Below are 13,531 nucleotides of genomic sequence, written 5' to 3' on the forward strand. Positions count from 1 at the left end.
CCCCCCAACGTTTTCCCCTCGCAGCTTGTTCTCCTACCCCCATCCTTACTGTCAGACCCTGCTGTCCCTGAGGATGTGGAAGTGAGGAGCAAATTTGAAATTAATAACCTTGAAATCAAACACGACTGTAGCAGTTTGCATATAATACTCATTCACTTACTGGTAGTTTATCCAGAACTGATGCTGTGGGGACGGTGAAATGACCTGCTGGGTCATTTCAAGCTGTGTGCAGGGCTCCTGGCCGCCCAGTGCAGGGTGACTCCAAGCTACTGCCTGCCGGTGTGTGCCAACTTGCTTCGGCACCCTCTAGCAGGAAACCATGCACACAGCTCAAATGCCCAGGCAGATGCCTGCTGTGCACCATCCCTGCAGCACAAGGTTTCTAGCCATCATGTGCTGAGTTGCTTGGAGCTGCTGCTCGAGCAGGGGGTGCAACCTGGCAGAGAGAAAGGGATCCAGCTGGCACCTGTCGCTGGGGTGGCAGCTCAGAGAGACTCAGCATGTGCTGGCCAGAAACCCTGTACTGTGAGGATGGTGCCTGGCCAGTGACTGCCAGGGCATTTTGAGCTGTGTGTACAGTTGGCCAGCCAGGAACCCTGCATGCTGAGGGGAGCCTGGGCACCCTCTGGTCGTTGGCCATGTGGTAGGTGCTGGGCTGTGCTGCCTCCTCATTAACTTTGCCAGCCCCTATGCATTTTCTGAGTTCAGGTAAGTTGTATGCAATTATAAGATGAGGCTTGATTTTTCTCCATGTTGAATGGGGGGTGGGGAGGGGGGACCTCATCTTACACTCAAGTAAATATGGTAAAGTGTTTTCAGTGAACTGGGATTTTCAAAATAAAATCCCTTCCCTCAAATTCCAACCGGTTCCAAGTATAATTTAATATAGTTGAAAGCTAGGAGCATGGACTCATGAGAGATGAGTCTGTGGATGCTCCAACACTCCCATCACTGTAGCTGCCATAGAGATACCCAAGCTACCTTTGAACAGGCTAATTAATTTAAAGGTAGGAACATTACATAAGCTGCAGCGATAAGGAGGATCAGTCTGAAGAAGAGGAGACGGAGGGGAGATTGCTAAGAGTCTTGAAATACCTGAAGGGCAGTTGAAGAGAAAATGGAGATGGGCTCTTCTCTGCGAATACAGGGGACAGGACTAGCAGCAATGGCCCCAAGCTGCAGCACAGGACATTCAGGTTGAAGATTAGGAGGGACTTTCTATGGGGGTCATGAAGCATTGGAGCAGGCTACCTAGAGAAGCTGTGGAACTGCCATGCCTGGAAATTTTCAAGAGGGGCTTAAACTGATATTGGCTGGGATGTTTGTGTCAGGGGTGATCCTGCCTTGAGCAGGTGAACTAGATGATCTCATGAGGTCCTTTCCACCCTACTTCTCTGTGATCCTGCAATGTAGCCTAAGTCAGGGTCTGTATATGACTTTCTGCACTGATGTAAGTTGTATCAGGATCTGGAACAACCATCATTCAGCTCTTCCAGATTTGTTGTACACAGTAAGCACCTATTACTACACCTTGCTACAATTTGTAAGGAAAGCAACTCATACTCCCTTTTCCCTAAGCAAATAGCTACACTCTGATAAGCTCTGGACACATGATGCCTTCATTGGTGTAATTTTCACCATTATCATTTTACCCATGATTGTTCCCAGGGTAATTCTACACTTCCAGGTTATACTAGCATAGGGCTGTACATCATGCACCCAATTTATTTTTACTCCAATGTAATAGGAAATTACTCTGTAAATTTACCATGTGTCCTCAGTTTGTTCCAGTGTTTCATGGGGCAAAATGGCTCTCCTTTCAAACTACTTAGAACTACTTTTGTCTTTCTGCCTTTTGGAGTAATAGAAGATTAAAGTGTAAAGATGCTCAGAAAGCTTTTGCCTGAGTAACTCACACTAGGTGAGTGCAGATATTTGTTGCCATCTAAAGACTGAAGGTTTAGGAGTCTGTAAATTACTGTTTTGAAGTGAAGGAATATTGATGCTCTTTGACATGCACAATAGAGGCTTTCACTCTTATGTCTAAAGGACTATGATTTAGGCTCTACTGTTAGCCCAAGTGAGCTAGTCGTTATGACTGCCTATTTGCCATCTATGGATCCCAAGACCAGATCCATAAGCAACAAGTTTACAGAAAACAACGTGACTATGGAAATTGCAGAGAAGTTTTACACCTAAGAACAACTAGAATAATACATCTGAGCAATCTGCATGGCAAAGAATAAAATGTTTCATTTGGAAATGTGAGAGGCCCATAAAACTAACTAAAGAAAGGTGTTTTTTCATCAGTAGCAAAATAAAAAGCCAGGCTAGTCTGGAGGGATTTATTTCCAATATTAAAACAAAACACTCTAAATGATAATGTTTTGTATGTGCGTTCAAATTAGTTGACAGATAAGGAGGTAAAGCCAGTCAGGAATACTAAGCAGCATGCTGAGAGTCTGTATTGCTCTGAGACGCATTCAATAAAGTGTTTATCTTCTCTCCAGTTTAATGTTGTATTTCTAGCCAATGACATTAGTTCCCATACCAGTAGAATAAAAGAGTTGTAGCTCATGTAAAAACCCACAGAAAGCAGCATGCAGAGGTGCAGAATTCTTTCTTTAAAACTTTCCATTTAAGAGTCATGTTTAAAGGTGAACTGCAAAGCCAACTTACATTTTACTCGTATCTTTTTTTTACTTCATATCGTTTTTTTTTACTTCATATCCATTTTCCAGTGTTCAAAGATGTTTTAAAGTTGTTGTTTCTCCTTGTTCTAATCCTAACATTAGAAGTAAAGGATATCAGGTGCTATTTTTTACTTTTATACTTTTTTGGTAAACTCCAAATATAGGAAGTTGCATGCTTGCCCAATGTGACCCTTAGCTCCACTTAGAAGTGAGCCATCCTTCTGGAAGCAAGTCACTGTTGTGCTAGCAGGAAGCAGATCCTATCTCGAAAACAACTTTAAAAACAGCAGGGCAGAGGGTGACAAGCTGTTTGCACAGAAAGGGTCCTTGTCTAGACAACCCTGACTCCTGTCCCTTGCAGTGAAGGTATTCGTGTCTACTTTCTTATTCCTGACTTGCTCCTATCCCTGATGTGATCTGTGATGCCTGACTCCAGCTTCCTCACTTTCCCTTGACTTTCCACTACCTGATTCCTATTCTTTGTCCATTTCTTTGGCATTCAGATTCTGACTTAATCAGCTAATCCCACCCAAAACTATGACTCTGTCCTGATTCTGGACTCAGTTTCTTGGCCCCAAGCCCACCATGCCTTGATCATAACCACCAGAGGGGGAAGGTCCATCTAAGACTAACTCTCATTGGGCTCATTGGGCTAGCGTGGTTAAGGCACATCAATTTCTTAACCAATGGCATGCATGGGAGTGATGTGGCCAGCATCATGTCTGGCTGCCTTTGAATCCCCAGCCTGACAATGCAGCGTTGGCAGGCATGAACCATGATGCTGACATTGCATAGTAGTATCAATGACCTACAACATAGTAGGTCACTGCTACTGTGCAGTAGGGTTGGAAATGACCCATATACCTCTGGGACTGTGCAGTAACACAGATACTGCACAGTCATTTAGTACTTGGTAAAGCACATATAGATGCAGCCCCAGAAAAAGGCTTGACATAATGTCCCTGAAGTCATATCAAGACACATTAATCAGTCTGTCACTGCATCTCTGCTTGGGACAGCTAGCAGCAAATATTTTGATGCTGGGGAATTTAGTGGAAATGGATGCACATGAGGCACTTGCATGGTGCACAGCAGGAAAGTTGAGGGTCTAAGTTTGGAGCTTGGGCAACTATACAACCCTTCAGGTACTTAAGTTCTTTTTCTGCCTCTAAACTGAGTCTTTCTGAGCATATCCATGCTGACAGTTAGGTGCCGGCTTGAGATCACCTGAAAGTCCAGATCTGTGGACTATTTTACCATATATCTACAAGCTTGCCTTTTGGTGCCACCTGTATTTGAGCCTGGAAGCCCTCCTGAAATCCAGGTCCTGAGATTAAGGCTGACAAGATCTGCTTTTGCCCTTCTCCCCACAACTTCCCACAGTGTAGTTGTAACCTACTGGGGAACGACAGAGTGCATTCGCAGGAAGTCTGCCAGTGCAATGCAACTATCCCTTTCCAACTCTTGTGCAGCTCACCTTCTGTTTCAGTTGCCCAGAGCAGAGCTGTTCTGTTGATTAGCACTATTTTCCTCCAGTTCTACCCAGGCACATCTGTAGAGGCACTTAGCAGCAACCACAGCAAGCACGATCATCACATCTGCTGGCCAGAGAGCACAGCCACATACTGGTAATACAGGAGGAGGGTATGATTTCAACTGCAGCTCCAAGAACCTTCGTATTCCTAATACAGTCTTTCAGAGCCACTGAGATTTCACTGAACTGAGGTCCGATGCCAGGATGATGTTAGGTCAATGAGGTCAAAATATAACTTGGCAGAAAACTACAACAAACTGGATGTCTTGATTGCTGGCTTAAATGCCAAAGGACCCTTTCGTCTCAGGGTAGCTGTGCAGAAAGATTCATGAGCGCTTGTCATCTCTGAATGCCCCCACAGTGGATCCATGGTTGATATATGCACCAATGGAACTGTGCCAAACTGGACAGTATGCACAGCAATAGCAGCAAATACCATCCTGTAAGGGTTCACACTGTGGTTTCTAGCTTCAAGGCTGCTGAGGAGACGCGAGTGGTCTGTAGCCTGATTTACAGAAGGATTCTCACGTAGAACAACAGAGACATCTCGCAGACATGCTCAGAACATAAGTGCAGTGTAGACAGATTTGGTACAAGTTTAAAGATGTGAAAGGATGGACCAAGAGGCTTGGGGTGGTGGTAAATGAGCTCCAGGGTGGACATGACCTGTCAGCATAGAGATGGCTTCTGTTGTCTCAATTCCCTATTTGGCAAATACTAAGAATAACACTTCCTCCTGTATATCACATTAATAGCTGTCCACAACCTTTGGTGGACCATAATAATAATGACAACCAGAGAGGACACTGAAACGTGAGCTACAGAAAGCCAGAGGCCGGTGTTGACAGATGGCTAAAAATCCAAACACAAAGTAACCAAGGCATAAAATGCAAGGAAAAGCCCAGGACTGTTTGAATTATATTCAGAACTGGGAGTCATCTGGCCTGCATCACACAAAAAAGAACAATCAGTTATGAAATAATAAGGTCTTTTAATAGGGATGTGATCATTGGAAAGACATAATTTCAGTCACGCATTTTCTCTACCTAAATTTTCATTATTTCTTTGGAAGATAGGGAATGTTGCTCTTCCGGGTGATGGGAGCTATTTTCATGTTTCAGTAGTGGGTATGGCATGTGTGATTCTCTGCACACCTTGGTCACCACCTACAGCTGAGTTTGGGGTTTTGTTTTTTTGGGGGGGCGGGGTTTAGAGCTTTTCATTTGCTTCTTGTAATCTGTTCTTTCCCAGATTATCTTTCAGCACTTCCTACCCTCTAAAATCACCCAATGTGTTGGGATAACAGATCAGCTTCTATAGTCTGCGACTGTTTTACAGTTGAGTGGAATATTGATTTCTGTGAAAAACACACTAAGGGGGAATGGTGTAGAAATCAATATTTCATTAGGCAGACCAGAGTGGCAGTGGTAATATAGCAATGACAGATCCACAGACCTGAGATACTGGGTCAGACACCATGAAATTAGAGCTATAACAAAAGCTGACACAAATATCAGAAAAAGTAGTGCAGGTACAGAGCTGGGTTCACTTCCTTGCCTTGTTATTATAGTCTCAGGAGCACGTGCTCAGTGGGAATACTGCCCTTGTACTTCATGGAAGTGATATGAGGATAAATTCATTAATGTTTCTAAGGTAAATGATAAAAGCTGGACAAAACTCTGGGTGACCTGATTGAATAGAAAAAAAGGTTTTGGAAATGTTTCATGTATGTTGATAGTTCCAAAACAAAACACAGTCCAATTTTAAGAAAGTGTTTTAAATGTATGAATCGAGAAAAGATTCAGTTTTGGATTGAATGAAATAATTTAGACAACAGAAAACACTATTTATTTCCAATTTTTAGGTTAGGCCACTAAACTGAAACATAATTGTAGAAGACAAGAACTCAGCCACAATAGCGATGAAGGCCATGGGAATAGTTGGGTCCATCTAAGTAAGAGTGGTTTAAGGGATCCTTTGTGGAAACTGAAGTACTGTAGTAATAAAAAGATTTTGAAAAATGTATTTGAAAACTAAATGACAAGGTGCATGAGAGTTCTTGCATTTGTCAAAATAAAGTGAGCTCACTTATGGGATAGGGGCAGAAATTACACATAAACCAGTATAAGCGATCGGAAACTGGTTTAAACCTATATTAGGACAGAAGTTCAATGCACATAAACCAGTTTGAAAATAGCAGAAACTGTTTTAAGTTAGACCTGGATGGATGTAGTATCCTACTTAACTGATTTAGGGTAAACCAGTCTATCAGACTTTTGTCCCAGATCCCCTTCTGACTCATGTTACCTCTCAGTCCTCCACCATCCCAGGATGCTTTGCACCTCCCTTGCATATTTCAGCCCCCTCCCCTGTAGGGTGGCCCACTGGAACTTATCTCACTCTGCTGCTAGTGCCTATCTTGCCCTCTCCCCAGGCTGTCACAGAGCTGAGGCAGCAAAGCCTCTTGCTGCGGGACAGCAAAAGGGGAGGTGAGGAAACAGAGCCCCCTGCCCCAGCCCCAGCAACCAAGCCCAGGTCTGCCATCTTGCGGGGAGCTGTGAGGAACCCCCCCACTCTTCAGCCAGGCACCTGCTCAGCTCAGCTGGTTGGAGCGGGGGGAACAGGTCCTTTCCTGCACTGCCAGGGGAACCCTCACTTTGAGGGTTTCCTCTGCCCCAGGGTCCACCAGCCTGCCCTACCCCAAGGAATCAAGGGAAATCCCCACCCCCTCTGGTCCTTTCTCTCCCTGCATGACTCTGCTGGCAGGCACCTGGTCCAGGGGACTGCTCCCCCCTCCCACCTAGGGCAGCAGATGATCTCCTCCTGTGGCAGGACAGTCTCAGGCTGGAGGACCTCGGGATGGGGGACCCCAGGCCAGGGCCTGCTCCGCTTCTTCCACCTGCAAAGGTGGGTCTAAGCCACAGCTCTGCCCAGCTGCATAACGGAAGGAACCTTCTCCACTCCCACATGCCAGGGCTTGCAGGACCCCTGGCTGGGGTGGGGGCAACACCTGAGGTGGGGGCTTCCCCCCTTATGGGCCAGCATCTGAATGGGGAGCTCCTTAACTCCCTGGGGGGACACAGAAGGGGGTCGGGAGTATGCGCTAGGTATCAAATTGGGGATGGCCCCCACTTGCCCCAGCTTGGCAATGGCAGGCAACCTGGGAGAAGTGCTGTAGCACCCCCCCACCCCTCCCGGCTTCTGGCCTGGAACAGCGTAAGCATCTGGCTGGCTGTCCCAACTGGAAAGTAAACTTCAGGTCAGTTCATTTTCACTCCAATTTATGCAGTTTAGAGAAATCTGCAAAGATTGAATCAATTCTGCCTCAGGCTTTTTAACTGTCTGTACTTAGGCTTAGCATTTATACACTTCTCAAGCCAGACAATGTAGTTAACAGATGTTACTACTTTCATCCCCCCACTGGAATTCAGAGTTATGAAGACCAATGTTGTAATGAGAATAAGTGGTAGTTAAGTGGTATGTTTGAAATAAAATGAGACACGGACCATGGTAGTGAAGCCTCTCTAAAACTGCAGTACCTATCTGGTGTATAAATTGTAGGAATAGAATTCATTGCAGTGCAGGAAGTGCTGTCTTCCAACAGCTTTGAAAGACTTTCTATTTAGTCAGTAAGCAAAATACAAGATTCAGATGCTTAGGGTCTGATTTGTTTCTTATTCATCTTGATTCTTGTGGATGCTATTCCACAAATAGGTATGGAATAATTCCAGTGAAAGCGGATGGGCCCGTAGATGGACTAACCCCTGGCAAGTAAAGCTGTCTTTCTTTTGAAAAGCTGGAAACATATGACACAGCCTTTAAAAGAGGTTTAGCTTCACCACAATAGGAACAAATGTACCCTTGGATGAATCAGGGATAAATTTGTCACATTTCCAAATGCCTGCCTTTCTATCCTGAACTGCTTATTTCTTAGGCTTTCAGATGCACAGACTACTAAACTGTTCTCAGCTTCCCTGGTACAATTTACTCCAGATGTATGCCTTGAGCTTCACTTCTTTATTTATGTGTCGATAGCTTGAAGCTCTGGCTACACACAAAGGCTTAGCTTACACTACAGTCAGTGCTGTCAGCAGGACTCAAATACTCTCAAGAACACTTTGGGTGACATTCTGTTCTTTCCTGATCAGCTACATTGTCATTTTTTAGTTGTCTACAGGGCATTTTTGGGACCTTGTGTCCCCAGTGGGATTCTGTTCTTGGACACACACCCCAGCACACATGGACAACTATGTATACATCCAGACTGGCCAACAGCAAGAATGACAGAGGATATATTCACATCTTTTCCCCATATAGCTCAGTGACTAGGGCAGTCCACTGCCAAGCTGATGGCTGCACCTCCCTCCCCAACCACTGAACTACAGAGAAAAGAGGGATACACACATACAGACTTTTTCTGTTCCTGAGGCTAAGTCTGATAGTCACAGGCTTTTACCAACATCATTTTTAGGTGTCTAAGGTTGCTACTGCACATATTCAATCTGTCTGACTGTGGTCCCACACAGTCATTCATGTATGCAGGGTTAGACATTCAGGCATAGCATTCCTCTGGGTATGAATGCCAAAAATGCATTGTAGGCAGTGCTATAGCAAGGGGCTGGGGTGAGTGGGGCAACTGCCCTGGGCACCAAAGCAAAGGGGCGCCAACAGGCACTGCCCAACCAAGGCAGGGAGAGGGATGGAGCCGTGAGCGGCTTGTTTGGTGGGCTGCTGCTGCCTGCACTCCTGGGCAAGAATGGTGGGGGCATGTCTTCCTAAGACCTGTGCATGGGACAAGGGTGGGCTGCCACTGTGGGCTTTGCCCCTGGTGCCAAACTTCACTGCTACAGCACCACTTGTAGACAACCAAATATGGTCATTTAGACCAATAGAAAAGAACAGAACAGCACCCTCTCGTTGCATCTACACTTCCTGACAGCAAGCCCTCCTCCACCTGTCTTAAGTGGGGGAAAAAAAAAGTCTTCTGCTGTGGCTGGCACTTGGCAGAAGGTGAATGTCGACACTCTGGATCTCTCGCTCTGACTCCTTCTTGGCCCAGTTTTATCTTCTCCCTTTTCATCCTGCGTAGAAAGCTTACTTGAAGCACCTAACAAGGTATTCCACTCTGCATGCCACTACAGATAGATTTGAGCCGAAGCATCTCTTGAACATCCGTGAGGCTGGTCACAAAGGTGGGCTGATGTGGGTACGTGTAATGTTTACTGCCTCATTAAGGCAATAAACAGAACGCAGCAGAAGGATAGTGCATTATTCAGTTGTCGTGGAGTATGCACACTTTTAAAATGCTCTATTTAATCCTCTATTTTCTCACCAGTGCAGTGAGATTACTTTCTTGTTGTCTACTTGTTTTAATTAAATTTCACAGTGCCTGGAAAATGACTTGCTGCACAGCTGAGGAATTTGGTAGCATAGTCTCAGAGAACCATGTGATATGCCAAAGCCCTGAAGTAGGCAGGTTATATTCATGTCCAGCAGGGTATCATTCCTTAGCTGTGAGGTTTGCAAATGTCCTGTGTGAGGATTTGTTTATTTACTATCAACTGAGGTCAAAGTTTAAATATTTCATCTCCAAATAAAGAATCCTTAACATCCAGAAAGTAATTAAAAGATCAAGGCAGCTCCCAAGATTTCAGCTCTTCGCTAAAGCCCTAAGGGACAGTCCATGGAGATTTGTTATCGATTGCCAGGGGATTAGGACTCAGCTCAAAGTACCTATATCCTTGGAGTCTGATCTTTCATATACCCATGGTCAAACCTAACGGGGTATACACTGGATATATTCTTAATATGCCATTTCATACTTTTAGCAATTTGAGGTATTACTATGTGTGTGCCTAGTATATGAGGCCCCCAATTCAGATAGTAATCTTGGGATGCTATCACAATGCATCTAAATTAATGTTTGTATTACTGTCGGGAGTATGGACCTGTCCATTATGTATATAGAGTCCCTAGGACTCAACCTTTTCATTCTTTTTAGACTAAAGGCACCCCTCCCCAACTTTTCAGCATTTCACAGCAGCCCATTTAAAAAATGAATATTCATATGTTATGAATATTATAATATAAATATAATTGCAATGTTCATTACTACTTGTTTATATCTTAATAATTATGTTATACTTTCCCCACTTCCACTGCAGCCAGGTGATCTATTCTTTTGTGGGCATTATGTAGGTATATCAACAAAGAGAAAAAATGGATCCACATACTGTATTAGAGTTCACTTTAGCTAGCAGAAGCTCAAGATGGTATATTTACAGATGTATATCACTCTGAGCTGTGGACAGCAAAAACTAACTAACGAATATGGGAAAAGCTCTAAAATACAGGCAACTATCTATGGAAAGATGTAGCTGCTGATGTAAATAAAACACTTTTGAAAAATCAGGCACCTTATCAGGCATTTCAATACAGATTTAAGAACCTGTTTTGGGCAGCCATGAATATATCTGCTGGTTTTTTGGGGGGGAGGGGGGTTAATTTTTAAAGGCAATACAAATGATCCACATTTTAATAACCTATATGCCATTTCCATACCTATTCCAATAGAAATTTGAGTTAGAGGCAAGAGTCCTGGTTTATATATATATGTGTATATGTATATATATGTGTGTATATGTGTATATATGTGTGTGTGTATGTATATATATATATATATATGTATATATATCCTATATAGAGAGATATATAGTGGTGTTTCATTTTGATCACAGAAAAATGTGACTTTTACTTTTTTAATCCAGAAATCGGGGATTTTTTTATCAAAGAAAACCAGGATACCTGGTAATAGGTAATACATAACAAAATATTTATACAAAGTATTATTAAATGCTGTCAATGTTTTTAAAAAAATTAATAGGAAAGTAAATATTAGCAGTTGTCCAGAAAAAAGGCTGAACAACAGTACAGGGAATATGCAACCATGTGTGTCTAATATTTTGCCTAATCAACTTCTCTCTCCATTTCACTTGCAGGAAAATATAAACATCGATGAAGCTTCCAGGTGCCTGGTGAAACACATAATTGCTAGTGAGAGTGATTCAATGCAACCCATTGAACCGGATATTATAAAACCACACTTGAATTCTTCCAAGATTGTCACTTGTTCAGCTTGTTTTAAATCCTAAGGGACTTCCAGACTATTCCCAGATACTTGAGCTGAGCAAGTAACTCACAAGGAATGTTTTCTCCAGCACATCCAGATTATTCCTCTGCTCACTGAACACCCATGAGCAAATTGAGATTTTCTCAAGTGTATTTGATATTTAAAAGTATCCAATGATTTTTTGACCCCTTGGCTTGAGTGTGAATGCTCATATTCTTGATGAGTACTTGATAGTAACTACTGAAATTGTCTCAGTTTGGTGTAATTGGTCAGTTAGGTCGCATAAAGCTGTTCCTGCTTTCTGATGAAGTGTACACCCACCTCTGTAATGAATATTCTGGCTGTGATTTAAAATGTGGTTACTGCAAGTACTTACCCCAAGGCTTGGCAATTTGCTTTCTAAGAACATTTTCGTTAAGCAGCCACATGAATGTTCACTAAAAGCAAATACAAAAGGTGACAGGAGCCAGTATTTGTCCAGGTTTTGCCTGGCACTATTGAGTATATATTACAAAAGATCACACTAACACATGAAACATCATTTGTGGTAGTGCAGAGCGTTAACCTAGCAGTCAACAGACCTGGATTCTTTTACCAGCTTTGCCAATGACCTCATGTGTGACCCTGAGCAAGTTACTAAAATTTTATGCACTTCTTTTACTCATGCAACCCTTGACTCACCATATCTTTTTTTAGACTGTAAGGTCTTTGGATGGGGGGGAGAGGCTGTCTCCTACAATGTGTTTATTCAGTGCCTAACACAGTGGGGCACCAGCCTCATTGGGTCTTCCAGACACTACTGTAATATAAATAATAATTTCAGTGAATGGCAAGACAGATATGAACAGATGATACAGAGAGAGGCTTTTGGGGAGTTCTTAAGATCAAAGCATCTCATAGCTGAGTCTGCTACTAAACCACTTGCACTTCAGAACAACAGAATCAAGGACTCTGTCTTAACTAATCAAAGGCTGGTATACACTGCTTGAAACACCAGGATGTAAATATATTTTTGTCACAGAGTTTCAGAATAAGAGACAAAACAGAAGTCATTACTTTAAAACAAGCAGGCAAACAAAATGTGCCAATGACAAACTGGGCTCACTTATCCAGCTGGATGTGTTCAGAGAAAAGTATTTTCAAGCTTAGGGAACTCCTGAATTTTAATTTAACTTTTGACAGGCTTCCACTGTGCTCTGGGTCAAGTCACTTAACTTTACTGTTCCAGTTTCCACATCTGTAACTCAGAGGTATTGGTAACTGTACTTGCCTACCTCACAGGGCTTTTTGCAGGTTGCTAGTTGTGTGCCGCTGCAAGATTAAAAGCATTGTACAAGTGCTAAGTACTACTATTGCTCAGATTGAAATAGAATGACCGAGAGCCCTCTAGCATAGATACACGGCCCTCTGATGTCTTATATTTTTTAACCGCGAAAGGGCTAATCTTCACTGTTAACTCAAGTTGCTTCTCTTTGAGTATTGCATCACTGTGTGATCACTCTCTAGGCACGCCAAATGATCAGAACAGTACCTGTCAAATAGTGCTAATTCAAGCTGTAGCTGCATTCCCACTGCTTTCATTAGCATGGATGTCAGCATAAAGGTTACAGCCCATGCCTTCTGCCAGGCTAGCAAAATCAAGCTTAACTCTAGCTGAGGATCTGTGTGTGGTGGACAGGAGTTGGGTTAAGGATAACACTCAGGTTAGACCTTGAGCTAACACTACAATCAGAACAACATATTGTCTCACTTTCCTATAAGCTAACACGTCTCCAACTCCTGCCAAACTGTGTTGTAACCTGGTCCCCAGGTTACTGATGTCTTTTAACTGTCATCATAAATAGCATGTCTTCGGATGTTTCCAATCTGTGTTCATTAAGCAGTCAGGTAATTTCCTCCCACAAATAACTGTTTGAGAGCTTTGCTTCACTAAGGACATAGGCAAAATATTTGCTTGCTAAAAAGAAGCAAAAATAAAACATTGGAAAAAAAAAGTTATTTTTCTTCCTCAATGTACTGCATTAATGTCCCAACCATCCTGCTTTGACTGGGATCTTTGACCACAACCAAGGATTCAGATCTGACTTTCCATGTTGGACAAATAGAGCTCCATAACCGGGGCCGAATTTGGCTCTGACTGGATTGTACAAGATGTACGGAGGCTACATTGCTTGA

General features: G+C 43.1%; 1 protein-coding gene across 1 annotated transcript in view; it reads left to right on the forward strand.

Annotated features, from left to right (window-relative positions):
* RAB38 (RAB38, member RAS oncogene family) overlaps nt 1-12,230 on the forward strand; it is a 34,656-nt gene extending 22,426 nt beyond the window's left edge. The window contains exon 3 of the mRNA XM_019530370.1: nt 11,226-12,230. Within this exon, the coding sequence (XP_019385915.1) occupies nt 11,226-11,378 (153 nt within the window). The 3' untranslated portion in view covers nt 11,379-12,230. The remainder of the gene's footprint in view (nt 1-11,225) is intronic.
* The last annotated feature ends 1,301 nt before the right edge of the window (nt 12,231-13,531 follow it).

Source organism: Crocodylus porosus, unplaced genomic scaffold (genome assembly GCF_001723895.1).
Source record: "Crocodylus porosus isolate Cpor-Errol unplaced genomic scaffold, CroPor_comp1, whole genome shotgun sequence".
Taxonomy (NCBI): Eukaryota; Metazoa; Chordata; order Crocodylia; family Crocodylidae; genus Crocodylus; species Crocodylus porosus.